This window comes from Cetorhinus maximus, chromosome 3 (assembly GCF_964194155.1).
Source record: "Cetorhinus maximus chromosome 3, sCetMax3.hap1.1, whole genome shotgun sequence".
NCBI lineage: Eukaryota > Metazoa > Chordata > Chondrichthyes > Lamniformes > Cetorhinidae > Cetorhinus > Cetorhinus maximus.
The window spans coordinates 103914942-103941678 of record NC_135881.1 but is presented as its reverse complement, the minus strand read 5'-3'; the positions used below and the strand labels follow the sequence as shown (position 1 = coordinate 103941678).

Sequence of the window (26737 nt, the reverse complement as noted above, 5' to 3'; positions counted from 1 at the left end):
TGGGATGGTTATGTTATGTTCAGTTGCAACACAGGTAAGCCAAGTGCTACATTAAATGCAAAATCAGACAGAGCCAATTCTTGTGTAAAACATAAAACCTTTAAGTATTTGCAGAAATAGAAACCTAGCCACCTCAGTGTCACATGATAAGAAATATCATTATATATTGAGTTTAATGATTTGCTGAAGAAAGTAATATTTGATAGAGAAAGGGACAAATGAGTTAAATAACATATTGCAGAATATAAGGATCCTTCACATTCATAATAATTAAGTAGGTTCCTTGGGGAAATCACAAAACAGTGGATGAAATAAAGAAGGTCGTTAATTAAAGTAGAAGTAATTTGCCTGCATTGTACCTATTAGCTAGGATCACAGTGCTTACTTTTACTGGGGCCAGATTTTCTGCCTCTTGCCTTTGAATTGGTAGGGAATCTGGACTAGCATACAAGTTCAACATATATTTTCTCGGATATTATGATCATCTAATCAGAAGGTCAAAAGATTGGTTTGGGCGAATAACAGAATAAGAGCTTGAATTTCTTTTCATTACAGCATCTAGCTATTTGCTTAAATCAATCCAGTGCATCACCCTTCTGACAGCTCACTGCAGTTATTGATCACCTCTATGTGAAAGGATGCTTCTTGACATTTGCCTTAAACACTACCCTTCACATGGTGGTGTAGTGGTAATATCACTAGGCTAATCCAGAGGCCCAGGCTAATGCTCTGGCGCATGGGGTCAAATCCGACCATTGGAGCTTGTGGAATTTAAACTCAATCAATAAATCTGGAATGTAAAACTAGTCTAGGTATTGTTGTAAAAAACCCATCTGATTCACTGATGCCCTTTAGAGGAGGAAATCTGACCTCCATAACAATGTGGTTGACTCTTAACTGCCCTCTGAAATAGCCTAGCAAGCCACTCAGTTCAAAGGCAATTAAGGATGGGCAATAAATGTTGGCCTTGCCAGTGAAGCCTATGTCCTGTGAAAGAAAAAAAACCATGAACGTGTATTCTCTTGCTGAGCTGCCCTAAAGTGCAGTCTAAATGTCAATTTGTCATAAGTGAAGACAGACACATTCTTGTGAATTATGTTAGGAAAAATATCTACCTAAGGGTAGGTGGCTAATATCATGTGCACCTTGTTTGAAATGCTATAGATTAAATTTTGTTCAGTAAATACTGTGCTAACATCTGGATATTAATTTAGGGGAGAAAAGGAGATCGAGGTAAAGATGGAAGCCCTGGTGCAAAAGGAGTACAGGTACTGAAAAGATACATTATCTGTAATGTATTTCATCTCCAATTTTCCATTAAATGCAAAGTAAAGGCAAATAATGAACACTGTCTAAAGCCTGGATCTTTATGAAGCCAAAACTACACCCTACAAGTGGTAAAATATTTTAATGCAAAGGAAAAGATTGATAATTTCTTAATTTGTCTCACCTTCCTCAAGAGCTGAACTACAATCATTTAATTAAAATAGAAGGAAAGTCAAAGGGGAATGTAACATTTTAGAGTTCCTATTTGAGACTTTTTTTTGACATTCAGCTTCTCTGATCACTGTCTCCTGTTGAAATGGAAAGTACCTTCATTTGCTCAATATCACAATAATTTACAATAAGCCTAGAATGTGAAAAGAAAACCCTCCAAAAACCTTCATTAGTGTACTTTAGCTTGCTGGTTATATCATGCACCCTCACATGAACTTCCTGCGTTTTGAAAATGATAGAACAAGCACTCCATAGACGATGGCTTAGGATATAAACTGCTATGGGTAGGTCTGAAGTTTGACGTTGGACCTGATTTCAGTATTTGGAGAACTGCCTACACATCAGGAGTGGATGACAATCACAATATTCTAGAGGCGGCTGGAGGTGTGGCAGGTTCCTGCCTCAGGAACGAATTTTAAAAGTTAAAAAATAAATTTGGAATAATAATATAGCCTATACAGTCACAAACTCCAAGGGAAGAATTTTCAGGTTGGCGAGTGGGGGCGGGGTCCACTTGCCGACGCGTAAAATGACCCACAGTGACGTCGGGCGGGCGTCCCGACGTCACCACGCGTCATTTAGATTTTCAGTTCAACAGGCACGCAGCCAACTTGACTGTGCGCCCACCAAACTGCCAAAGGCCTATTAAGACCATTAAGAAAGTAATTAAAGTTGTTAAGAATGCTGCCTGCCCAACCTTAAGGTTGGCGGGCAGGCAAAGAGCCCAGGTGGCCTTCAGATTTTTCAGGGAACCTCATCCATGGGCAGGATGAGGTTTCATGAAGGGTTTATTAATTAAATGAAAAATTTTCAAACATTTGATAAATATGCCCCAGCCTTTTCTCTGTCTTTAATAAAAACTTTCATTCCGAACTTAATTTCCCTGAGGCAGCTCTGTACCTTAGGGAGATTTCTGCGCTCTTTTGTAAAATGGTGGCGTGGCCCTGACCGGGGACGCCGACCGGGTTCACGCTTGCCCCTGCACAACACCTCCGACGGGGGGAAATTTCTGCTCTAAGTGATGTGAATGCATACTCAGTAGTGGAAAGATGATTAGACAGTTTAGATCTAATTACTCTGTGTAGAAGGTGGTGAATGTGTCTCAGCCAGGAACTGGAAGTGGACAGCAAATTCAAGAGATGGCTGGATAAAATTACTATTGGAGGAAACAGTAGGAGGCATTTGAGATGGAGGTGTTTGATAATTCTCTAAGCTTTCAGACTAACCCGATAGGCTGTAGCCTAAAAGGTGTGGCTATGGGTGTCCGCATGGGCCCCAGGTATGCTAGTCTCTTTAAGGGTATGGGGAACATTCCTTGTTCCAGTCCTACTCAGGCCAACTCCCATAAATCTTTTCTCAGTACATCTATGACTATTTTGGTGCTGCTTCATGCTCTTGTCTGGACCTAGAAAAATTTATCAATTTTGCTCCCAATTTCCACCCCTCTATCAACTTCACATGATCCATCTCTGACATCCATCTCCGACACTTCCCTTTCCTTCCTTGACCTTTCTGTCTCTGTTTCTGGTGATAGACTGTCCACCAATATTCATTACAAGCCCGACTCCCACAGCTACTTGGACTATAGCTCCTCACACCCTGCTTCCTGTAAGGACTCTATCCCATTCTCTTGGTTTCTTCGCCCCTGTCGCATCTGTTCTGATGATGCCACTTTCCAAAACGGCGCTTCTGGCAAGTCTTCCTTCTTCCTTAACCGAGGTTCCCCCCCACGGTGGTTGACAGGGCCCTCAGCCGTGTCCGACCCATTTCCCGCGCCTCTGCCCTCACACCTTCCTCTCCCTCCCAGAACCATGATAGGGTCCCCCTTGTCCCCACTTTTCACCCCACCAGCCTCCGCCATTTCCGCCAACTCCAGCATGATGCCACCACCAAACACATCTTCCCCTCATTCCCCGTGACAGCATTCTGTAGGGACCATTCCCTCCAGGGCACCCTGGTCCACTCCTCCATCACACCAACTCCTCAGCTCCTTCCCACGGCACCTTCCCGTGCAATCGCAGAAGGTGTAACATCTGCCCCCTTGCCTCCTCCCTCCTCGCCCTCCAAGGGCTCAAACACTCCTTTCAGGTGAAGCAGTGTTTCACTTGCACCTCCTTCAATTGGTCCACTGCATCTGCTGCTCCCAATGTGATCTCCTCTACACTGGGGAGACAAACGCAGACTGGGTGACTGCTTTGTGGAACACCTTTGGTCAGTCCGCAAGCATGACCCAGACCTTCCTGTCGCTTGCCATTTCAACACTCCACCCTGCTCTCATGCCCACATGTCTGTCCTTGGCCTGTTGCAATGTTCCAGTGAAGCCCAACGCAAACTGGAGGAACAGCACCTCATCTTCCGACTAGGCACCTTACAGCCTTCCAGACTTAACATTGAGTTCAACAACTTCAGATCATGAACTCTCTCCTCCATCCTCACCCCCTTTTATTAATCCCTTTTTTTCTGCATTCATTTTTATTTTTTATCCACTTATTTTTATTTTTATTCATTTATTCATAGTTTTATCCCATTTTCTATCCTTTTCCCCCCACCGCCACCCCCTCCCCCCACCCCATCCCCCAAAGGGCCATCTGTTACTTGTTCCATGTTGTTCTTTCACAGAGTGCTTACATTTGTTCTGCTATTATCACATTCTGCTTCCTTACTTTTATGCCACTATCAGCACCTTTTTTAGCCCTTACCACTACCATTAACACTCCCTTTGACCTTTAGTTTATGACATCTTTGTCAATCTCTCCTTTGTCCCCACCTATTGCTGGCCTTCAATCTAGCTTCACCTGCTCCACCTCCCCCCTCAAACATTTCTCCTTCTCTTTAGCTCTAAAGAAGGGTCATACAGACTCAAAACGTTTCACTCTCCTCAGATTCTGCTAGACCTGCTGAGTTTTTCCAGCATTTTCTGAGTTCGTTTCAGATCTTCAGCATCCACAGTATTTTGCCCTTACCGATAGGCTATAATATTCTTTTATATTCCTGTGTACACTGAAGGATGGATCTGAATGCCAGAAGCTATGAGCAGGATTTTCCTGGTTCCAGGCTGGGGGACTGGGAGGAGAGGGGTTGGGGGTGGGGTGTCTGGAAAATAGCATGGAGCTGCAATGGGTTGGTTCCTCCACACAGTCTCACCACCGGGAAGTTTCCCCAGTGGCACGATGGATGTGGATTGGCTGCCCACTGAAGAAATGGGCAACCGATTTAAATCTTCAGCCAGAAGTGCCGAGTGGAGGATCCATCTCAGCCTCCTCCGGAGGTCCCCAGCATCACAGATACCAGTCTTCAGCCAACTCGATTCACTCCACGTGATATCAAGAAACGGCTGAAGGCACTGGATACTGCAAAGACTATGGGCCCTGGCAATATTCTGGCAATAGTACTGAAGACTTGTGCTCCAGAACTTGCCGCGCCCCCAGCCAAGCTGTTCCAGTACAGCTAAAACACTGGCATCTGTCCAGCTATGTGGAAAATTGCCCAGGTATGCACTGTACACAAAAAGCAGGACAAATCCAACCCGGCCAATTATTGGCCCATCAGTCTACTCTTGATCATCAGTAAAGTAATGGAAGGGGTTATCAACAGTGCTATCAAGCGGCACTTGCTTAGCAATAATCTGCTCCCTGATGCCCAGGTTGGGTTCCACCAGGGCCACTCAGCTTCTGACCTCATTTGGTTCAAACATGGACAAAAGAGCTGAATGGCCAAGATGAGGTGAGAGTGACTGCCCTTGATGTCAAGGCAGCATTTGGCTGAGTGTGACATCAATGAGCCCTAGCAAAACTGGAGTCAATGGGAATGGGGCAAACTCACTGCTGGCCGGAGTCATACCTAGCACAAAGGAAGATGGTTGTGGTTGTTGGAGGTCAGTCATCTCAGTTCCAGGACATCACTGCAGGAGTTCCTCAGGGTAGTGTTCTAGGCTCAACCATCTTCAGCTCCTTCATCAATGTCCTTCCTTCCATCATAAGGTCAGAAATGGGGATTTCGCCGATGATTGCACAATGTTCAGAACCATTCGTGACTCCTCAGATACTGAAGCAGTCCATGTGCAAATGCAGCAAGGCCTGGACAATATCCCGGCTTGGGCTGACAAGTGTCAAGTAACGTCCGCACCACACAAGTGTCAGGCAATGACCATCTCCAACAAGGGAAAATCCAACCATCTCCCCTTGATGGTCAATGACATTACCATCACTAATCCTCCACTATCAACATCCTCGGGGTTACCATTGACCAGAAACTGAATTGGACTAGCCATATAAACATTATGGCTGGAAGAGTAGATCAGAGGCTAGGAATTGTGCGGTGAGTAACCCACCTCTTGACTCCCCAAAGCCTGTCCACCATGTACAAGGCATTAGTCAGGAGTGTGATGGAAGACTCCTCACTTGCCTAGATGAGTGCAGTTCCTACAACACTGAAGAAGCTGGACATCGTCTAGGACAAAGCAGCCCACTTGATTGGCACCACATCCACAAACGTTCACTCCCTCCACCACCGACCCACAGTAGCAGCAGTGTGTACAATCTACAAGATGCACTGCAGGAATTCACCAAGGCTGCCTAGACAGCACCTTCCAAACCCACAACCACTACCATCTAGAAGGACAAGGGCAGCAGACAGATGGGAACACCACCGCCTAGAAGCTCCCCTCCAAGTCACTCACTGTCCTGACTTGGAAATATATCGCCGTTCCTTCACTATCTCTGGGCCAAAATCCTGAAACTCCCTTCCTAACAGCACTGTGGGTGTATCTACACCACTTGGACTGCAGCGGTTCAAGAAGGCAGCTCGCCACCACCTTCTCAAGGGCAACTAGGGATGGGCAATAAATGCTGGCCCAGCCAGCGAAGCCCACATCCCATGAATGAATAAAAAAAAAAATTAAAGGCCCTATTAAAGGTGATTTTCCTGGCCTGTTGGAAAATGCATAGGAGCAGCCTCCCTGCAGCTGCAAGCCCCAAAAAGAGAGCTGCAGGGAGGGATGGCTGTCCCCATGGCCCCAGTGTGCCATCCAGAAGGGCCTGCATGCTTGGTGTTTCTGATTTAAAATTTTTCCCTTACCTCTCCAAGGGTGCCTCCATATTGACATGCCTTCTTGATTCCTGGCCTCCTCAGCAGTGCCCACCTCTCCCAGTAGGGTTGCTGAGGCTTCAGGGACACCAACTCTCTGATTGGGCCAGCAGCATCTACATCCTGCCTGCTGCCCTTAATTGGATGGCGAACCTGGAGGCAGCCAACTATGAGGCCTCCTTCTGTAAAATTGTTGGGCCTGCCCTGCTGTTGGCTCGGGACCCCCATTTAGTCCAGATAGCGGGGTCCCTAAGTGCACGGTAAAATCCTGTACAATGGATTAACTGCATGTGAAGAATTGCTACAAAGCCACCTTTGTGAAATTATCACTCTGTCCATTGACTCTCCTGGTGTAAAGAAGATCTGCATCTTTCAGAGTGTTGAGTTCAACCTGTCCATTGCCAAGGCAAAATTTCAGCCTGAGTGGCAGCCATTCAATCAAATTCAGTAATGTTACATGGCTGCCTCTGAAACCAGTACTGTAATATAAGTGTTATATTAGAGGAGCACAAGGGAAATTCAGGGTGAGTTTTTCATTTTCCCAGCATCTCCCTTCTTTGAGGGAGCTGCTGTACTTTACCATCACGTCCTTCAGAGACATGGTCAAGATCAGAAGTTTTATATATGTAGGATATTGTAGGTGGAAGCATGCGTGCTGTCATAGGGGTTAATTTTAACTTTTGGCAGTAGTGATATTGAACTGTCTGCCCTTAACACAAATCTCCCAATTTTCTTTATCTGGAAAGGTGTTTAACAGGAAGCTAATCCAATATCATGCTTTTTACACCACGCGTAAAGTTAAAAAGTTAAATTGTCCCCACTTTTCTTGTTCTTTTCCTTTATTTCTTTCTCTAGTCGGTGTGAAGAAAATAATGGCTGAGAAATAAGATCGCACCCAAAGTGGAGTGAAATCCAAGTCCAGGGCATTTGCACATGGCTAAAGAGGCTAGTGAGAATCATAGCAGCTGGTCTGCCAAACCCGTTTGAATGCAACTGCAGGAGCCAAGTCAATTTAGAATGATAATGTTGTGGCATTGGCAATCATTTAATTGTTCCTGGAAATATTCAGAATCACAGAATTTTAATGGCACAGAAGGAGGCCATTTGGCCCATCGCGTCTGCTCCGGCTCTCCAAATGAGCATTATGACCTAGTGCCATTGCCTTGCTTTTTCCCCATACACCCTCACATTGTTTCTATTCAAATAATCATCTAATGCCTCCATTGATCTTGCCTCCACCACACTTCCAGGCAGTGCATTCCAGACCTGAACCACTTATTTGTGAGAAAGTTTTTTCTCACATCACATTTACTTCTTTTGCAAATCACTTTAAATCTGTGCCTTCTCATTCTTGATCCTTTTACGAGTGGGAACAGCTTCTCCCTATCTACTGTGTCCATTCCCCTCATGATTTTGAACATCTCTATCAAATCTCCTTTTAGCCCTCTTCTCCCCAAGGAGAACAGTCCCAATTTCTCCAATCTATCTTCGTAACTGAAGTTTCGCATCCCCGGAACCATTCTTGTAAACCTCTTCTGCACTCTCCCCAACGTGTTTACATCCTTCCTATAATGTGGCGCCTTTTAAAGTTCAATGCAGTCCTCTTTGCAGTTTACAACACTCCCAAGCTTCGTATCATCTGCAAACTTTGAAATAGTCCCTTGCACGCCAAGATCTAGATCATTAATATTTATCAAGAAAAGCAAAGGCCCCAATCCGACCCCTGGGGAATTCCACTACAAACCTTCCTCCAGCCTGAAAAATATCCATTGATCATTACACTCTGCTTTCTATTTTTCAGCCAATTTTGTATCCATGTTGCTGCTGTCCCTTTTATTTCATGAGCAATAACTTTTTCTCATAACTGTTTCCACACGAGTCTATTATCTGAAAGTCCTTCAGATAGGATGTTACTGGAAGTAGTCTTGGGATACAGATGACATTGTGCACCTGCCTGTAGTTTTTTCATCTCCTGCAACTTCCAGGATTTGGTTTCCTTATACAAGGTGGGCTTTCTCCTTGAAGTGGCTGAGGCTCCTTATGAGGCTTCCTTTTCTCCTGTTGCTGACTGCTGCCTTCTATTGTGAACTGAATTTTTTGAGTAAGTAATGAAACACAGAAGCATGTTAATATATACTGAGAAACAAGATTTAAGAAGACCATGGCACATTGCTTCATGTGGATGAGGAGGAATTCAAATTCTTGAACTTTGGCAGTGGGCATGTCTGTGCTGTGATGTTGCAAGGTGGTGAAAGTAGATTCAGAGTAACAGAGACAATAGAGACTGTGAAGGCCACTAAATAGTGGGGAGAATTTTCTCCCCGTCGAGGGAATTGGACGGGAGTGGGTGCAGCCGTGTGCGCAACCGATCGCCGCCCGTGATTGGTTGGGCGCCGCCATTTTACGTGGGTGGGCCAGTTAAGGCCCGCACAGTGTGACGCAGCCTGGAAGCGCTGAGCTGCCTCAGGGAGATTAGATTAAGTTCAAAAAAATTTAATGAAAGAAAAAAAATTTTTTAAGACATTTCCCCTCATGGGAAACTGTCACATGAGCTGGGACATGTCTATTAATTTTACTAAAAATTTTTACAAGACTTTAAAAACCTTCATGAAACGTCATCCTGCTCGCGGATGAGGTTTCATGATATATGCGAAGGTCGCCTGGGTTCTTCGCCTGCCCGCCAACCTTAAGGTTGGACGGGCAGCTCAGTTAATTGTTTCAATTGATAGTTAACTGGCCTTAATAGGCCTTTGACAGTTCAGTGGGCACGCAGCTGAATTGGATGCGCGCCCGCCGAACTGAAAATCTGAATGACGCGCGGTGACATCGGGGCGCACGCCCTACGTCACCATGCGTTATTTTACGCCTCAGCGAGCGGGCCCCGCCCCCGCCTGCCAAGCCGAAGATTCTGCCCAATGATATTTTCCTTCCTAAGAAGTTTAGCCAGCCAATGCTCTACATTGCCCCTCCTGGTCAATGAGAATTTGCTTCTGTTTTTAATTTTGCTGGACTTGCCACTTGTCCAATTGTTCAGAATTAACAGTCCCCGATTAGAATATATGGCAAATATTATGATTTTATTGTGCAATAAACATTTCAAATTCAAAGCCTTATGAAAGCTATAAAAATGTGGTGAATTATTATTTTTGATTCTTTGTTTATAGGGACAACGTGGTTTAAAAGGAGAGCCTGGAATCTCTGGTAAAAAGGTGAGTACACTTAGTGTTCCTGGGTGAATTTAATTTATTAATTACGTGTTTATAGGCCCAGGTGTAGTGAAGATATCGTTTCAATCTGAAGTTGTTCTGGCTTTGATTCAATGCAAAAATGCAGTATATGTCTGATACAAAGTTGCTCAAATTAGGTTTAATTGGTGTAAGGTCATTCCCATAAAACATTCTTGTGCTGCTTCAGCTTCATACCAGCACTCTATAAATATAGTCAAACCATCTGAGAATCTTTTAAACTATGCTTTGAATCTTTTAAAATTACCAAACAACCAATTTTCCACTGGCTCTTCACTAACATTAAAATTACTCTGGATTCTCTGAATATAGAACATGTAAAGTGGGCAGTATAACTGGGATCTGCCAGTTCCGAGCTGTCTGAAACAGTTGAGGGTTAACAGCTGCAGTAACAAGCTACCATACTAGAACTTTTTCGTTATTCTTTCATGGGATGTGAACATCACTGGCCAGGCCATGTGCCCATCCCTAATTGCCCTTGAAAAGGTGGTGATGAGCTGCCTTCTTGAACCACTGCAGTCCATGTGGTGTAGGTATACCCACAGTGCTTTTAGGGAGGGAATTCCAGGATTTTGGCCCACCAAGGAACAGTGATATATTTCCAAGTCAGGATGGCGAGTGGCTTGGAGGGGAAGGTCCAAATGGTGGTGTACCCATGTGTCTGCTGTCCTTCTAGATGGTAGCAGCTGTGGGTTTAGAAGGTCCTGTCTAAGGAGACTTGTTGAGTTGAGTGCTGCATCTTGTAAATGGTACACACTGCTACCACTGCATGTCGGTAGTGGAGGGATTGAATGCTTGTGGATGGGGTGCCAATCAAGTGGGCTACTTTGCCCTGGATGGTGTCGAGCTCCTTGAGTGTTGATGGAGCTGCACTCATCCAGTCAAGTGGGGAGTATTCCATCACACCCCTGACTTGTGCCTTGTAGATGGTGGACAGGCTTTGGAGAGTCAGGAGGTGAGTAGCCACAGTATTTATATGGCTAGTCCAGTTCAGTTTCTGGTCAATTGTAACCCCCAGGATGTTGATAGTGGGGGATTCAGTGATGATAATACCATAGAGTGTCAAGGGACAATGGTTAGATTCTTTCTTGTTGGAGATGGTCATTGTCTGGCACTTGTGTGGCGCTAATGTTTCCTGCCACTTATCAGCCCAAGCCTGGATATTGTCTTGCTGCATTTGGACATGGACTGCTTCAGTATCTGAGGAGTCGCGAATGGTGCTCAACATTGTGCAATCATCAATGAACTTCTGATCTTATGATGGAGGGAAAGTCATTGTTGAAGCAGCTGAAGATGGTTGGGCCTAGGACACTGCCCTGAGGAACTCCTGCAGTGCCTTGTAGATGTGATATCCTGGAACTGAGATGATTGTCCTCCAATAACCACAACCGTCTTCCTTTGTGCTAGGTATGACTCCAGCCAACGGAGAGTTTCCCCCCTGATTTCCATTGACTCCAGTTTTGCTAGGGCTCCTTGATGCCACACTTAATCAAATGCTGCCTTGATGTCAAAGGCAGTCACTCTCACCTCACCTCTGGAGTTGAGCTCTTTTGTCCATGTTTCAGCCAAGGCTATAACGAGGTCAAGAACTCAGTGGCCCTGGCGGAACCCAAATTGAGCATCAGTGAGCAGGTTATTGCTGAGCAAGTGCCACTTGATAGCACTATTGATGACCCCTTCCATCACTTTACTGATGATTGAAAGTAGACTGATGGGGCAGTAATTGGCTAGGTTGGATTTGTCCTGCTTTTTGGGTACAGGGTATACCTGGGCAATTTTCCATATTGCCGTGTAGATGCCAGTGTTGTAGTTGTAATGGAACAGCCTGGCTAGGGGCGTGACAAGTTCTGGAGTACAAGTCTCCAGTATTATTGCCGGAATATTAGCAGGGCCCATAGCCTTTGCAGTATCCAGTGTCTTCAGCCATTTCTTGATATCACGCGGAGTGAATCAAATTGGCTGAAGACTGGCACTTGTGATGTTGGGGACCTCCAGGGGACAGATTAATCTTCTTTTTGTCATTTTACCTCTGGTAAGTGTTCCCCAACCTAGTTAGATCATTGATTATGCTACTGTTAAATTATTCTATTTACAAATGCAGCATTAGCTTTTTTTGCTATTGAGCTGTATCCCCCACTAATGAAATCTAAAACAATTTTTTCCAGTTTGCCCAACTTATCTGGACCTCTATGTTTTGCTGCTCCTTTGCGCTTGTTAACACATTTAGTTTACATTTCCTCTCCCAAGAACATATGAAATAGGAGTAGGAGTGAGCCATATGACCATTTGAGCCTTCTTCACCCTTCAGTAAAATCATGGCTTAACTACATCACATTCACTTTCCCACCAGATCAACACATCCCTTGATTCCCTTAGTGCCCAAAAATCTATTGATCTCAGCCTTGAATATACTCATCGAATGAGCATCCACAGCATTGAGCATAGCATGACATAACTGAAAGGGTGGGGTGGTGGGGACGGTGGGTGGGATGGGGGAGTGGTCAATTTATACGCTGAGTACATGCAAAAGCATGACTCCTGGGGCCAGAAAAATGGGGTTGTCTTATACACCTGGTCGACTTATTTGCTATGATTTATGGTAGGTTAGCTTTTCATCTTCCATAGCCACTGCTAACAGACTTTAGTGTTGGCTGCTAAAGAGCTGAAGAACTAGTATTTTGATAAATAGGTAAGGCTAACTAAAAGTGATTCAAACAGTGTTGAGCAGCATGTGACCATTGCAGTGCAAAGATCAGTAGAGTATGGATCTTAACCTCTGAAGGAATAATTAGGAAGAACTCAATCGCTACTTATTCATTGTACTTATTCATTGTATTGTATTTTGATATGAATTTAGCTGTTCAATACTTGGAACTGTCTGCCTTTTGTTTGGTCATTTGATTTTAGTTTGGTTTGAGCCAGTAATCGGTTAAATAATTGATTATTTAGATAGTGTGATTGATAGAGATTTTTGAAGAGATAATGAACGTATTGATAAAGAAAGTACAGTAGGTGCGAAATAGAAGGTGCTGATAAAATGAAGGTACATGGTATGAAAATGCATTTGGCAGTATTTGGCAGAAAGCCGTTTAAAGGGGAACGGGTGTTTGGACTGGAAGGATGTATGGAGCAGAATCCTCCAGGATTCAGGGCTTGGAGCTAAAAAAAAGGGATATAATATCAAATTTGTGGAAGATACAAATATGCAGAATGTAATAAGGTGCAAACAAGAGTGCAACCAACTTCAGGAGGACCAAAATAGTTCAGTAGACTGAGCAGCTGATATGTAGAATTATGAAGAGATGGATTTTGAGAAGGAAGAATAAGGAATCATCCATTAAGGATAAGGACTCGGCTATATAGGTCTGAGATGAGGAGAAATGTTTTCACTCGGGTGTTGTGAATTTTTGGAATTCATTCAGTGAGTATATTCAAGACTGAGATCAATAGATTTTTGGGCATTAAGAGAATCAAGGGATGTGTTGGAGGGGTGGGAAAGCCAACTTGATGTAGTTAAGCCATGATTTTATTTAAGTATAACATTAGTAGTCTGCCTCAATTTTTCACCGCAAAAATGGATGTTTTACTTGCCAGTGCCTTATAACTGGGTTCGAGGGATTAAATTGGTGATATGGGCTTTGTTGCAAAGATGTGTGGGAGTTTAAGACATGCCCACACAGAGCAAATTGCACATGGAAAACAATGAAGAGAAATGAGTCTTCCGGCAAAACACATGAGGTATGAAGCTGATTTCAAACGAAAAGTTGTAACATTTGCTAACTCTCAAATAACTGGGCTGTGGCGGGTGAATTCAGTGTTAGTCAAAAATTGGTGCGAGAATGGAAGGAAAAGGAATCCGGCTTGAAGAAGATGCCCAAGACCAAATGCTCCATGGGGTCAGGGACCAGCCACTGGCCTGATCTTGAGAAGCTTGTATCAAAATTGGTCCTTGAAAATTGTCAGAATGGTTACATCGTCACCAGAAATGTAATGCCTATATACATACTGGAGTGGACCAAATCAAACCCTGATTGCAGCAAAGATTTCAAATGAACAGCTAGTTGGTGTTTTATGGAACGTAAATGTCTCGTGTGGTGGCAGAAAACTAAGATCACTCAGAGGCCACCAAAAGACCTTGATGGCAAAATTAACAGTTTTCATCGATTCAGACAGCAGCAAAAACATATGTACCCATTAGGCCACATCAGCAACATGGATGAAACACCCATGAATTTCGATATGCCCAGCAGCCGAACTGTGAAGTGGAAAGATTTGAAAACAGCCCTAGTGAAACCCACATGAAATGAGAAGACAAGATTCAAGGTGCTATTAAGCCTGCATGGTCAGCAGCATAAAATTACAGCCTGTGGTGATTTTCAAATATAAAACCATGGGCAAAATCTCCTGGTCGGCACGTGGGGGCGGGCCCTGCATGCTGACGGGTAAAGCGACACGTGGTGACGTCGGGCGTGCATCCTGACGTCACCTGGCGTCATTCCAATCTTCAGTTTGGCGGGCGTGCACCGGAGTCGGCTGTACGCTCGCCGAACTGTCAAAGGCCTATTAAGGCCATTTATCAACTAATTGAAACACTTATCAGGGCTTAAGGTTGGCGGGCGGGCAGGCGAAGAGCCCAGGCGGCCTTTGCATTTTTCATGGAACCTCATCCACGGGCGGGATGAGGTTTCGTGAAGGGTTTATAATTTTAATAAAAACTTTCATTAAAATTCATAGACATGTCCCAGCTCATGTGACACTGTCACATGAGGGGACATGTCTGAATAATTTTTTAAATTCTTTTTTCAATTTTTCACAATCAAATTAATCTCCCTGAGGCAGCTCCGTGCCTCAGGGAGATTTCAGGTCTCGACTCTCCCTCCTCCCCCCGCCCGCACAGGTTCGTGGTGCTTCCGGGTGCGCGTCACTCTGAGTGGGCCTTAATTGGCCTGCCCAAGCAAAATGGCGGCACGCCTGCCCACACCCGCCCGTGCCCGCTCCCACCCAGCCCGCCCGACGGGGAGAAAATTCTCCCCCATATTGAAAGTCAATTTCTGTGCAGGAGTTTTTGTACATGTCCATGACAACAGCTGGATAGATGAGGATGGAGTGAAGTTGTGGATTGATAATTTGTGGAATAGGCGTCTCGGTGATCCCTGCAAAGAACGCAGCTTATTAGCATGGGAGATGTTCAGGTCCTATGTAACCGATGAGATCAAGAGGCGCCTATGAAGAAATAACACCCAAATTGCTGTTATACCAGGGGGTCTAAAGTCCTTAGTTCAACCTTTGGATGTGTGCCTCAACAGGCAATTCAAGGATCGTGTTTGCACTGATTGGAATAAGTGGATGGTTGGCGAAGAAAAAACCTTCACAAACAGTGGAAAAATGTCCCACATTAGGTTTTTTGCGGTTTCGCCATCAAATGCACATGGTGTCATCAGATCTTTCAAAAGATGCAGAATTTTCAATTCAATGGATGAAGAGATAATTTGTTGTGGAGGGATGATTATGAAACCGAAAGTGCCACATCTGATCCAGAGTGTGATCCTTATGATGATGCAATTGCCAAGTAACACAGAATGAATTTGATGAACTCTTTGCATTGGATGCTGGAAGCAATGGATTTGACCAGTTTTAAAATGCTTTGATTATGGGTAAAGGTATCTTTGTAGAATTAATTCATTTGATAAACAGGGCCGCATTAATTTAATATGAGTTACCGCTGTTATGTTTTGTTTTTGTATTTCAAAATGGTGACTTACCCACACACACATTGGGGGTTCACATTTTATAATGGGCAAAAAACCCCGTTTTTGGAGAGATTTTTGAAGGCTTCAAAGGTCAACTTTTACAATCATAATCTATGCTACGTATTTCTGGTCAGAGCACATAGTGCAATAATCTTTGGGGGAACTTTAAAGCCCCCAGGATGGGCAGGAGAAGAGTAGGGGCAGGATGGGATTAAGATTGTTTCACCTAGACTCCTTAAAATATTCTGCTTTGTGATTCGTCAACACTGAGTGATGCTGCAATCAACCCTTGTTTTCCCCGTTCCCCACCAACACCCCTGCAACCCGACGATTCTTCCACTGCCCTCTGATCTCCCCCCAACTCCTCTGATCCATGAAGCCTCCCAACCTACCTTCCACAATCTCTCCCCTCTCCTCTTCGCTCCAGCTGTAGCCAATCAGCATTGGCCTGCCCACCTGTCAGAACGTCAGCCTCTCAATCTGGCTGCCTGCCACGAATCAGAGAAAAATAATTTGGATGCGGTCCTGCCTGTAAATTTGGCAGGACTTCCATGTTATGTGGGTTTAAAAGTTTCCTGGCCACTGTGACCCATGTTCCCTTCTATCCTCCTTGATCTCCACAACTGAAACGTGAGAATTAGCAATGCTGTGCATTAACCACAGCCCATAGATTTATACTTAGTACATATTAGCTCTAATCTTACAAGAACCATTTTGGCTTTGTGGCATAAATCATTTTTATCTTTTTATATTTCCAATAGGGTGCAGCTGGCTTCAAAGGATACAAGGTAAAGTATAATGCTGTTGACTAAATTGGTATTTTTACTGTTGCATGCCTCCATATATATGTCAAACAGAAGTTCAGACAACTTTGAACTACCTGCAAAAGGCATTCTTATGAAGTAACCTAAGTAAACAAAGACTGTTTGTGGGTGAGGCCTCCCTTTAATTTTGCTTCTTAAATCAGGGTAGGGAATAATTCCCAGTTAAATGTTTACACTTCGAAGTTGATACTTAGGAGAGAGCTCAGCCAAACAGTTCAGTGTTGTTATACGCTTTCTGACAAGGCACAAGCCAGACAAATATTTAATTTCATTACTAAATACTAAATTTTAAAAAATCATATATATTATTGCATGGGCATGTGAGGCCCATGCCTCATGTGAATGGTTGGGAAACAGAGTTATATAAATTTAACCTTACCTTAAATAGTACTGAAAAAATGTGTTACAAGAAGATGGCCCAAGATACAAAACAATATTAAGTTTTTCAGCTGCTTTTAGGAAGGTGGAAAAAGCGATTCACTTAATGTGATTAGCTTTTTAGAGTTTAAATACCTGTTCCCTCTTTGTTCTATGATTTCATGCCAAAGTGACCCATTTACCCTTTAATTGCAGCAATTATGTAATTTAATTTGCATAACACCTTGATTCATAAATTGGCAACCATTATAATTATGCTCACTAAGTTTATTAATTTGAATTTGCATTACTTCAGCATAAATGACGTAACTACCCACTAGAATTAATTTAATTTTCTGATGGCTGTTTGACTTTAGTAGAAGGGATAGAGAGAGGCAATATAGATGTAATGGCAGAGTTCTAAAGAGTGTGCAGGAATAGAGAGATCCGTGTTTTATGTGCAAAGATCTTTGAAAGTGGTAGGACATATTGAGAGAGTAGTAAGAAAAGCATACGGGGTCTTGAGCTTCAAAAATTGAGATAGTGAGTACAAATGCAGAGAAATTATGCCGGAACTTTATAAAGCTCCAATTATGCCACAACTAGATGTTTCATCCAGTTCTGGTCACCACACTTTTGGAAGGATGTGAGGGTCCTTGACAGGTGCAGAAGAGATTTACCAGAATGATTCCAGAGATGAAGGATTTTAGCAACAAGGGTAGATCGGAGAAGCAAGGGTTGTTCTCCTTGGAGCAAAGAAGGAAGTGAGATTTGATAGAGATGTTCAAGATTATGATAGGTTTAGATAAGATAGACAAAGTAAAGTTGTTCCTGTCTGGTGATAGTACAAGGATTCAGAGACACAGATTTAAGGTTTTGGGCAAGAGATATAAGAGTATATATAAGAATGAACTTTTTTACGCAGCTCATGCTAATGACCAGGAACTCATTGCCCGTGAGCATGGTGAAAGCAGAAATGATGAATGATTTCAAAAGGAAATTGGATGGACAATTGGGGGAAATAAACTTGTAGCGCTATGGGGATCGAGCGGGGGAATGAGATTGATTGGATTGCTCTACACAGAGCCAGCATGGACTTGATGGGCCAGATGGCATGCTTCTGTGCTGTAATGACTCTATTGTCTGGATTTCTGACTCTGGGCAGAGCTGGAAATTAGCCATGCTAGCCATTACACTGGTTTTCTGGCTCCATCCATCCTTGGGCTGTTTTTACAGAGGGGGGATTGGTTCTGACAGGGCTACCCGCCTGCAAGTGGAGAGTGACCAATCAAGCTCATTAAGAGCCTAACTGAGTCCAATTAAAGGAGGTGGACTGGAATTTTAAAGCATCGACAAGAGCCAGTTTAGGTATCTGGATGCAGGCACCCCGAGGCAGTGTGTTAGTATGTCTACAAGGAAGGGAGCTTTGCTAGGTCTGGTTATGAGTAATGAATTATATCAAATTGATCAACTAAATGTTGGTGAACACATTGGGACCGATGTCCACAATCTGATCATTTTAAAAATCCAACAAGAATGGGAGGATATCAATACAACACTAGAGCACAAGATTGGATTAGGAGAGATTTTCAGAAGATGAGCAGAGAGCTAGCTGAGGTAAGATGGAAGGAGAAATTGGTACACAGAACTGTAGAGCAGTAGTGAGTTTTTTAAAATAAGAAAGCAAAAATGCAAAGTAACTATATTCCATTTTTTTTAAAAAAGGAAACCGCTAGTTTCAGTATGTCATGAATAAATAAAGAAATTAAAAACAAATTGAAATTGAGGAATAGGAACTATAATCACTTTGAGTAATAATGATGAGGAAAAAAAGAGAGTATGGGAAAATAAGAGATTTGGAATGGGGTAACGAAAGTGAAAAGGAAATACGAGGAAGAATATTGAAAAAAAAACATGCCCACTTCCTGCCGATGTCATGTCCATTTCTGACTTAAGCCCTGCCCACTTGTAGCTCAATACCTACACTCCTCCTCCTCAAAACACCCCCAAATAGCACTGTCAATAAATGTCCACAAGTCGAAAATGGTGTGATAACAGCCCACTTCTAGCATTCCAGAATGCAGAGTTTTTTAATAGGGGATGCGGTAGCGTAGTGGTATTGTCTCTAGACCAGTGATCCAGAAACCCAGCAATAATTCTCTGGGGACCCGGGTTTGAATCTCACCATGGAAGATGGTGGAATCTGAATCCAATAAAAATCAGGAATTAAAAGTCTACTGATAACTGTGAAACCATTGCCGATTGTTATAAAAACCCATCTGGCTCACTAATGTTAATTAGGAAAGGAAACCTACCATCCTTAACTGGTCTGGCCTATATTTGACTCCAGACCCACAGCAATGTGGTTGACTCTTATATGCCTTCTGAAAAGGGCAATTGGGGATGGGCAATCAATCCCTTGAATGAATAAAAAAGGAGCAGTAAAACATTTTACAAGTATATCAATAAAAGACACAGTGAAATGAGATTCCTGAAAGGTAAAGTGGTTATTTTGTACATAATGATCGAAAAATAGTGGTAGCATTTAAAAATACTTTGCATCAGTCTTCACTAAAGAGAAGGATATCAGTGAGGAGTTGGACCTTAAAGTTGATGAGAGCAAGATGAACTAAATTATCATGGACAAAAGGAAAATTATGCATAGATTTATTAGATTAAAGGAAGACAAAGAGAAGAATTTTAATGGGCAAAGGGAGGTGCTTTAAGGTGCTGTGGGGAGTGGAAGGAGCTTGGGAAGAGTCTCCAATGTCAACTGCCTCTTCACCAGCTTCCCTATCAATGTCCAGTGAGGCATGGAGTCACCAATATGAAGCTTTGCTCTATCCTGTATAAACTGGCATTCAGAGTCTGGAGGCCAACAGTCTGTGCTAGCATATATTCACTGCTCTGCTGTGTCTGATTCTGCATGTAGGTGGCCACTCTTTCCATAGTGACGAACATCAGTACAAATGCCTGAAACACCATGGCACTTATGCCAGTGATGGACTCTTCCAATCTCCCTCTAAGGTTGTGTCTGCCTCTGGAAGCGCTGTCAGAAGCACACACATTTTCTGTTGCTGCTCCATAGCTATGTCTAATGCAGGACAAACCAAAGTGTGTGTATATGTGCTGGAGCAGGACGTGTATGTGAAGTCATGTGAAAGTGTATGTCCAGACTGCTCACCCTCTTCTGAGGACTTTTCCGCCTGGTTCCTCATCAGACCCCCTGTCATCTATGAAAGACCTGTGAGAGATGAAAGAGATGAGTTAGTGCTGACATTCAGAAAGGGTACAAACTCACCATAGTGTACATCACGGCAGTTCAGTAATTGTTGACATCAATTCATCATAAGTGACTGTTAAGTGCAATTGGCAGTTCAAGGGATGTGGGCATCACTGACAAGACCAGCATTTGTTGCCTATCCCTAATTACCTTTGAACTGAGTGACTTGCTAGGCCATTTCAGAATCAACCACATTGCTGTGGGATTGGAGTCACATGTAGGCCAGATGACAGGTTTCTTTCCCTAAAGATTATTAGTGAACCAGATGGGTTTTTAGGACAATCGATGATAATTGTCATGGTCACCATTACAGAGACTACTCTATATTCCAGATTTCTATTAATTAATTGAATTTAAATTCAATGGGATTTGAACCCATGTCCCCAGGGCATTAGCCTGGGCCTCTGGATTACTAGTTCAGTGACATTATCACTATATGATCGTCTCCTATGCTAATGTCGTGGCTGAGTTGAACAGCCACAGCAAAGCAAGCTCCTGCAGCAGTCAGGTTCCTGACCAGTTACAGGGATTTTTTCATTTTCACTGTAGATTGTGGGGCAAAATGCTAGAAATGTTTAACAATATGAAAGGATGGGACAGGGTATGTAGCAGCAGACTGGTTATTGTAGTGAATGGAATCTAGAAGAAGAGACCATGGATACAAGATTAAATGTAAATTGTTTAGAACAGAGAGCAAATAACTTGTTTACACAAAAGATTGTGAGGTGGTAGTTGTCACCTCCAGGGTTAGTGTTTGAGGTAGAATCTATGGGCTGAAGTCTATGCAGGGGCAGTGGCCCCACCCACCAGCTGATGTCCAGTCATGGGTAACCTGCCTCCACCGGCCTGGGAAGCCACAACCGAGTTTTAGCCTGAGTTTGTGGCTTTTGCCCACATATGGGTAACTCCAATCAGATGACCAACAATTCTCCAGTCCTAGCAGTGCCAGTAGAAAAGGTGACCACTGCTGAGGCTTCAATCAGTCCCCAACAAGGAATAGTGAAGGAGGCTGGATAACTGGGTAAGTGGAGTGCCCTTGCCGTGACCAGTAAGACAGGTCCTGACAACGAGGGGTGGGGGGGGGGTGGTGGGGGGAGGTAGTGATCGGGAGGTGGGAAGGGAGGGAAAAGCTGGGTAGACCTTTCCACTAGGGGATGCCTTCATTGGGCACAGGTGTGGAACAGGAGGGACCCCCTCCCCCCACTACCGAGCGTGCAGTCAGGCTTCTAGGGTTTACCTGGCAGCCTTGCCATTTAATTGACTACTTAAGGTCCTCAATTGACCCAAGGTGGGTGGGCAGTCTGACACCTACCAGTGGAGGCATGTAGGGCAACAGGTACGGCAGCCCCTCACCATCTACTCAATTTTACATACCTCCACCTGTCAGTCTGGTCCCAGGGGAGATGGGAGCGTAGAATCCCAGCCGATATCACCATTTAGGATTACATTAGATAGATATATAAAGAAAATGGGGATCATGGAATATGGGCTTATATATAAAACTATTTTCTCGCGTGGAAAGTAAATGCCTATATAAACTAGATAGACCGAATGACCTGTTTCTATGTTGCAACTTTAATGTATTTCTATATTTCTAGTTTGTAGAATATTTATTAAAACTAAAGCTTCTTCATTAGCAGCTTTTAAAAATATTATAAGCGTATGGAAACAAGAGAGTGACTTAATTGTTCAAGGGACTAAATATTTGCCTGTTCGATGGTAGGTTCATATTTTACAGAATTAGAATTTTTATCTGTATTGTGTCAGAGGGACTCAGATTTTGGTTTGGTGCTGGTTTGACTAATACAAGATCTGTCACAATTACACCCTGTCTGACAGTTTTATGATTATTCCCACCGCAGGGCGGTAAAGGTGAATGTGGGATCCCAGGAACAAAAGGCGAAAGTGTATGTATACTTTCCACATACCTGTAGTTTAGTTAAAGCTTTTCTTCCATTTTCTGTATGTAAAAATTGATATTGGGAAAGGGCAGGAAAATGTGATTAAGGTAAAAATCTCCAGTTCAAAAGGTAGCAGCAGCAGGAGCAGTCTCCTTCTGTATTGTACTTTCTATGATGCAGTGATTTTTGCCCTAAGATTAAGCATCGTCTACAAAATTGACTTCATTTTTATTTTCTTCTTAAAATTATTTTTTCTCCCTTTATCCAGGCAATGTACTCCTAGCTCGCCAAAAGGAAGTTCCCAGCCTCTGATCATCACCTCTTATGAGGGGATGACTGAAAACGAGAATTTGTCATGTGAGGATAATGGGTAGAATTTAGGTGGGGGACATAAGCCCATAGCAGATGAGCCCAGCCCAATTTTGATATTAGTGGAAAAGGAAATTGGGCAGGGTGTATAGCAGGCTCCTGATCCATTACTGCTATTTTATACCCCTGTGAAAGTTCAAACTTCCACCCAGTGACAGTCTGCGTACGCCAGTATTTTCAGAACGTTTGAAGTCCATGTGTAACAATGGATTAAACACTGGCCTTTCACTTCAAGCATCTGGGTTCAGATCTTATCAAGACACAAGGTCTTTTTATGAACTGGCTATAAGGATGCTGAGAAATCCAGGGCGTAATGTTCCAAGCCCACTGGCGGTGGGTGTGATACGTGGCATGCGTGGAGGCAGCCTGCTGACTGTGACGCCATGTCTGTGATGACTTTGGCAGTCATCCTCTGGAGGGCTAAAACTTGGAGGGCCCCGGCCTGCTTTCAGCATCCTGCTTTGTGGCAGTGGCACCCTCCTCAGCCTGTGAAGCTGGATCTGCAGAGGCCACAGGAAGAGGAGAGTCAGATGGGCCGATCACTCCTAGAGCCACCTGGGTGGATGGCTCTGGAGCGTGCACCTGCTGATCCCCCTCCCTATGGGTGTCCGAGGGCCTCTGGCTGACTCCATGTGCAGAAGAGGTAGCTGGAGTGAGATTGAGCTGCCCAGCACCCCTCTTGCGTACACACTGTTGGAGACCAACTATGGTATCAGCGACGGAGTTAAGCCCGCGCAGCAGTGCAGGAGTGACGTCCTGGACCGAGGTCTCCCTGGCAACCCCAATCCTGCCAGTGTTGACCTCGGTACATTGCAATGCCGGCACTATCCCCTCAGCCTGAAGACGGACGGACTCCTCAATCGTGCCTTGTAATCTGAGGAGAGTAGCGGACATCCCATCCTCATGTTCCCAAGCTTGCCTTTGCAGCTCCAGCATCTGTAACATGACCGAGTCCAGAGGCTCCTCATCTGACTTGGACTCAGTAACATTCTGGCCTCCAGCAATCCTCTGAGTGCCAGGGACCTGGGAAGTCCCTGCCTCCACCTGCTGTGGATCAGACAGTGCGATGTGCTCACCAGATTGTGATCCTGGGGCTACTCTAAAGCTAGGTCACACCGAGGTGTGTATCTCTGCGCTGGTGGAGGGTGTGGATGAGCGCTGTGATGGGTCTTCAGGGATGGTGCCTTTAGATTCCTCTTCAGAGGTTTCTTCGGAGCTTGATTGGAGGCCCCAGGACTCTGTCGGCTGTTTGGCAGATGTTCCTGTGGAAGCAAGGGGAGATAATTAGTGCATGGCAGTGGCCTGTGAAAGAGGACACAACGCTCACAGCATGGTTGTCTGATGGATGTTGCACTGCTGGATCCTCACTTGGTAGAGCAGCACCGACCTCACCGTCAGCACAGGACCGGTCCCGGTCATTGCCGGCCAGCTGGATGGCTCTGTTTTCGAATTCTGTTAGAATTTTGCTCTCTGGCATCCCTCCACCTGTCTGCGACCTTTCCATCCTGTTGTGAGTCAGTTTGTCCTGCATGGATAGAGATGGGGAGAGTGTAAGCAGGATGCCTGCCAGGCCGCTGAGAAGTTTGCCTGGCCTGTGAGGATGGTGAGTGGTCCCATGGATGGGATGAGGACAATGACAGTGTGTGTGAAAGAGTCAATGGTGCTGTTCCTTGCACTGACAGTGAGTGAGGGCCCTGTGGATGTGTGATGGGTTTGTGAATTGGGAGTGATGAAAAGAGTGACTTACCCTGGTGGAATGGAGGAGATCATTCATCCTTTTGCGGCACTGGGTACCTGTCCTCCTCTGCAGGGCCATCCACGCTGACCACCGCCTCCCAGTCCGGGTTGGTGACGTTGCTACCCATCCTACGGCCAGAGCGGGGGGTAGAGCACATCCCGGCGGGCCTCCATGGCATCCAGCTCGAGGGACCCATCGTTGAAGCGGAGGGCTGCAGTATTTTTCTCCTTTGCTGATCACGTCTCCTGGGCAGCAGTGGTGAGCTGGTGATGATGAGCGCTTTGCTGGCGGCTGCCTTTTAAAGATGGCAGCCAGCATGATGCAACAGCGGGGTGATGGCGAGCAGGAGAATGAGATCCCGCCTGCCATGATAATGGCGTGTTTCCCGGGAATGCATAAATAATGTGGCGGGCTCGGGAAGATACGGCGTGAAAAACCCGCCATTTTCATTGGCAGGTAAGACTCCATTTTACCCACCCGTTACCGCACCTAGTGCAATTCAGGAAAATTCCGCCCCCAGCTCCAGTGGATGCAAGCTCACATCTCAAAGTTTCACGTAATTTGGCATCAATAGGCACAATATTAACAATCTGTCACAGAGAGGCCAAAGGATGGTCTGTATGAAAATTGAAAATAAGTAGTGATTATTATTCTGAAGTTGTAGGCAGATTGTTGGTTAGAGTTCAGAGAACTTTACTCTGCGCCTAAATAATGTAATATAATTTAGCTGTGACCCTGGGTACCGAAATTGGAAAAATGTCCTATGTGCACCAGAGCTAACATCCATTTTCTTAATGCAATTCCATCAAATATTGAAGGAGCAGGGGAATTCTCCTTGGTTCCTGACCACAATTTATTACTAAACAGCATCACTAAAACCAACTGGTCATTGTCTCAATGTTGTTTGTGGGACCTTGCTGTGCACAAATTAGTTGATGTGCTTTTTATATAATAACAGTGACTACACTCTTAAAAAGACATTGGAACGTCTCGATTATGAAAGACAACGTATAAATGCACATTTTTTTTCTTTTCACAAAATTTTTAAAAATATTGTTTCAAAGAATGTGATTTTTTTTTCATTCTAAAGATCAAGGCCATAGATTCCCTAAAATTCCCTCAAACTCCTGTCAAGACATTGTTGATCTCCTGATCTCTTGAATCTATTCCAACTAAGCTGCAGACCACCCGACTTCCTTTCTTTACCCACATTTTGGCTAATTAACACACCCTTGAGCCATGTCATCTTGCAGACTACCACCCCGTCTGCAACCTCCCTTTCCTCTCCAAAGTCCATGTTGTCTGCTCCCAATTCTATCGCCGTCGCTTTTGTAACTCCAAGTTTGAACCTCTCTAATCAGGTTTCCGCCCTGGCTGCACATTGTAACAGCCCTAGTTAAAGTCACAAATTACATCCATCATGATTGTGATTGTGGTGAACTATCAGTCCTCATTCTTCTTGAACTGTGTGCAGCTTTTGGAATGGTTGACCACACCACAGCCCTTCAGTGCTTCTGCTCCGTTATCCAGCTGAGTGGGACTTCCCTCACCTGGTTTTCCTCTTACCTACCAGATAGGTTTCAAAATGAAACACATAAACTTTATTACAGAGAGCTTATCAGATGCTACATGCTTGAACTAGGTCCACGACATCCCCCCCGGATTACCCGCGCTTAGGGCCTAATGGTCGGAGCCTCCAAGAACAATCACGTGACCCCTGATAGATAGTAGGAGAGGCTATACCTTCAGTTACTACATTTCCTCTCAATTTCCTAGGTCATTCTGTCACCTCAGGGATTACTGGTTCGACATTAATCACAGGCAGAATGGTTGGTTGTTGGAATGTCTCTCTATTCCAAAGATGGTCCATCTGTTTTCAAACAATTCGATCTTCCACTTCCTCCTGGAAGGACAAGGGGCCAGTTTCTGAGGCAATTGTTCCAGGAACCCAACAAGGTCTGCACAAAAACTGTGTCTCCTACAGTGAATCTTCAAGCTTTGCTATGAATATTGTGAAAAAATCTTTGATTACGCTGATTCTTCTCTACCTTCCCCTGTAAGTTTGGAAACACCAGACTTAACCTGGTGTACATAGGCGGCGTTTCATCAATAATTCAGATGGCATTGAACCCGTAGTTGAATGAGGCGTCATACGATAAGTGAGAAGAAAGTGGGAAAGTCGAGTTTCTAGAGTACCTCCTGATAACCCCTTCATTCCAGATTTGAAAATTCTTGCTGATACTATTGACGGGATAGCCTTATCCTCACTGAAAAAACCCATTAATGGTTTATGGTCCAACACAATGGCGAAATGTTGTCCACGCAGATACTGGTGGAATTTCTTCACCCTGAACATCACCGATAAACCTTCCTTTCCTAGCTGTGAATAACCCTTTTGGCTGTGGAGTGGGTTCTTGAGACATAGCCAATGAATGGGCCTTTCTGATCTACCTTCCATTCTATGTGGTAACACAGCTCCCACAACATAAGGAGAAGCATCACATGTTAATATCAATACTTTCAATGCACAATTTTACGCCCGTTCAGGTCAGGCGCATGCCTGCTTTTGGGGCGTAAAATTCTGGCTATGGTACCTAAGAATGCTCCTATGCAATCAATATGTAGTCTAACCCAGGGTCAACTAGGCCACTCCCATGGATGCAGTGGAGCTGAAACAGGCAACATCTG

At 44.2% G+C, this 26737-nt stretch overlaps 1 protein-coding gene across 1 annotated transcript in view; it reads left to right on the top strand.

Annotated features, from left to right (window-relative positions):
• Window positions 1–26737, top strand: part of LOC144678832 (uncharacterized) — a 330763-nt gene that overhangs the window by 41608 nt on the left and 262418 nt on the right. The window contains exons 6-9 of the mRNA XM_078538787.1: window positions 1215–1268; window positions 9747–9791; window positions 16339–16365; window positions 21904–21948. Of these exons, the coding sequence (XP_078394913.1) occupies window positions 1215–1268; window positions 9747–9791; window positions 16339–16365; window positions 21904–21948 (171 nt within the window). The remainder of the gene's footprint in view (window positions 1–1214; window positions 1269–9746; window positions 9792–16338; window positions 16366–21903; window positions 21949–26737) is intronic.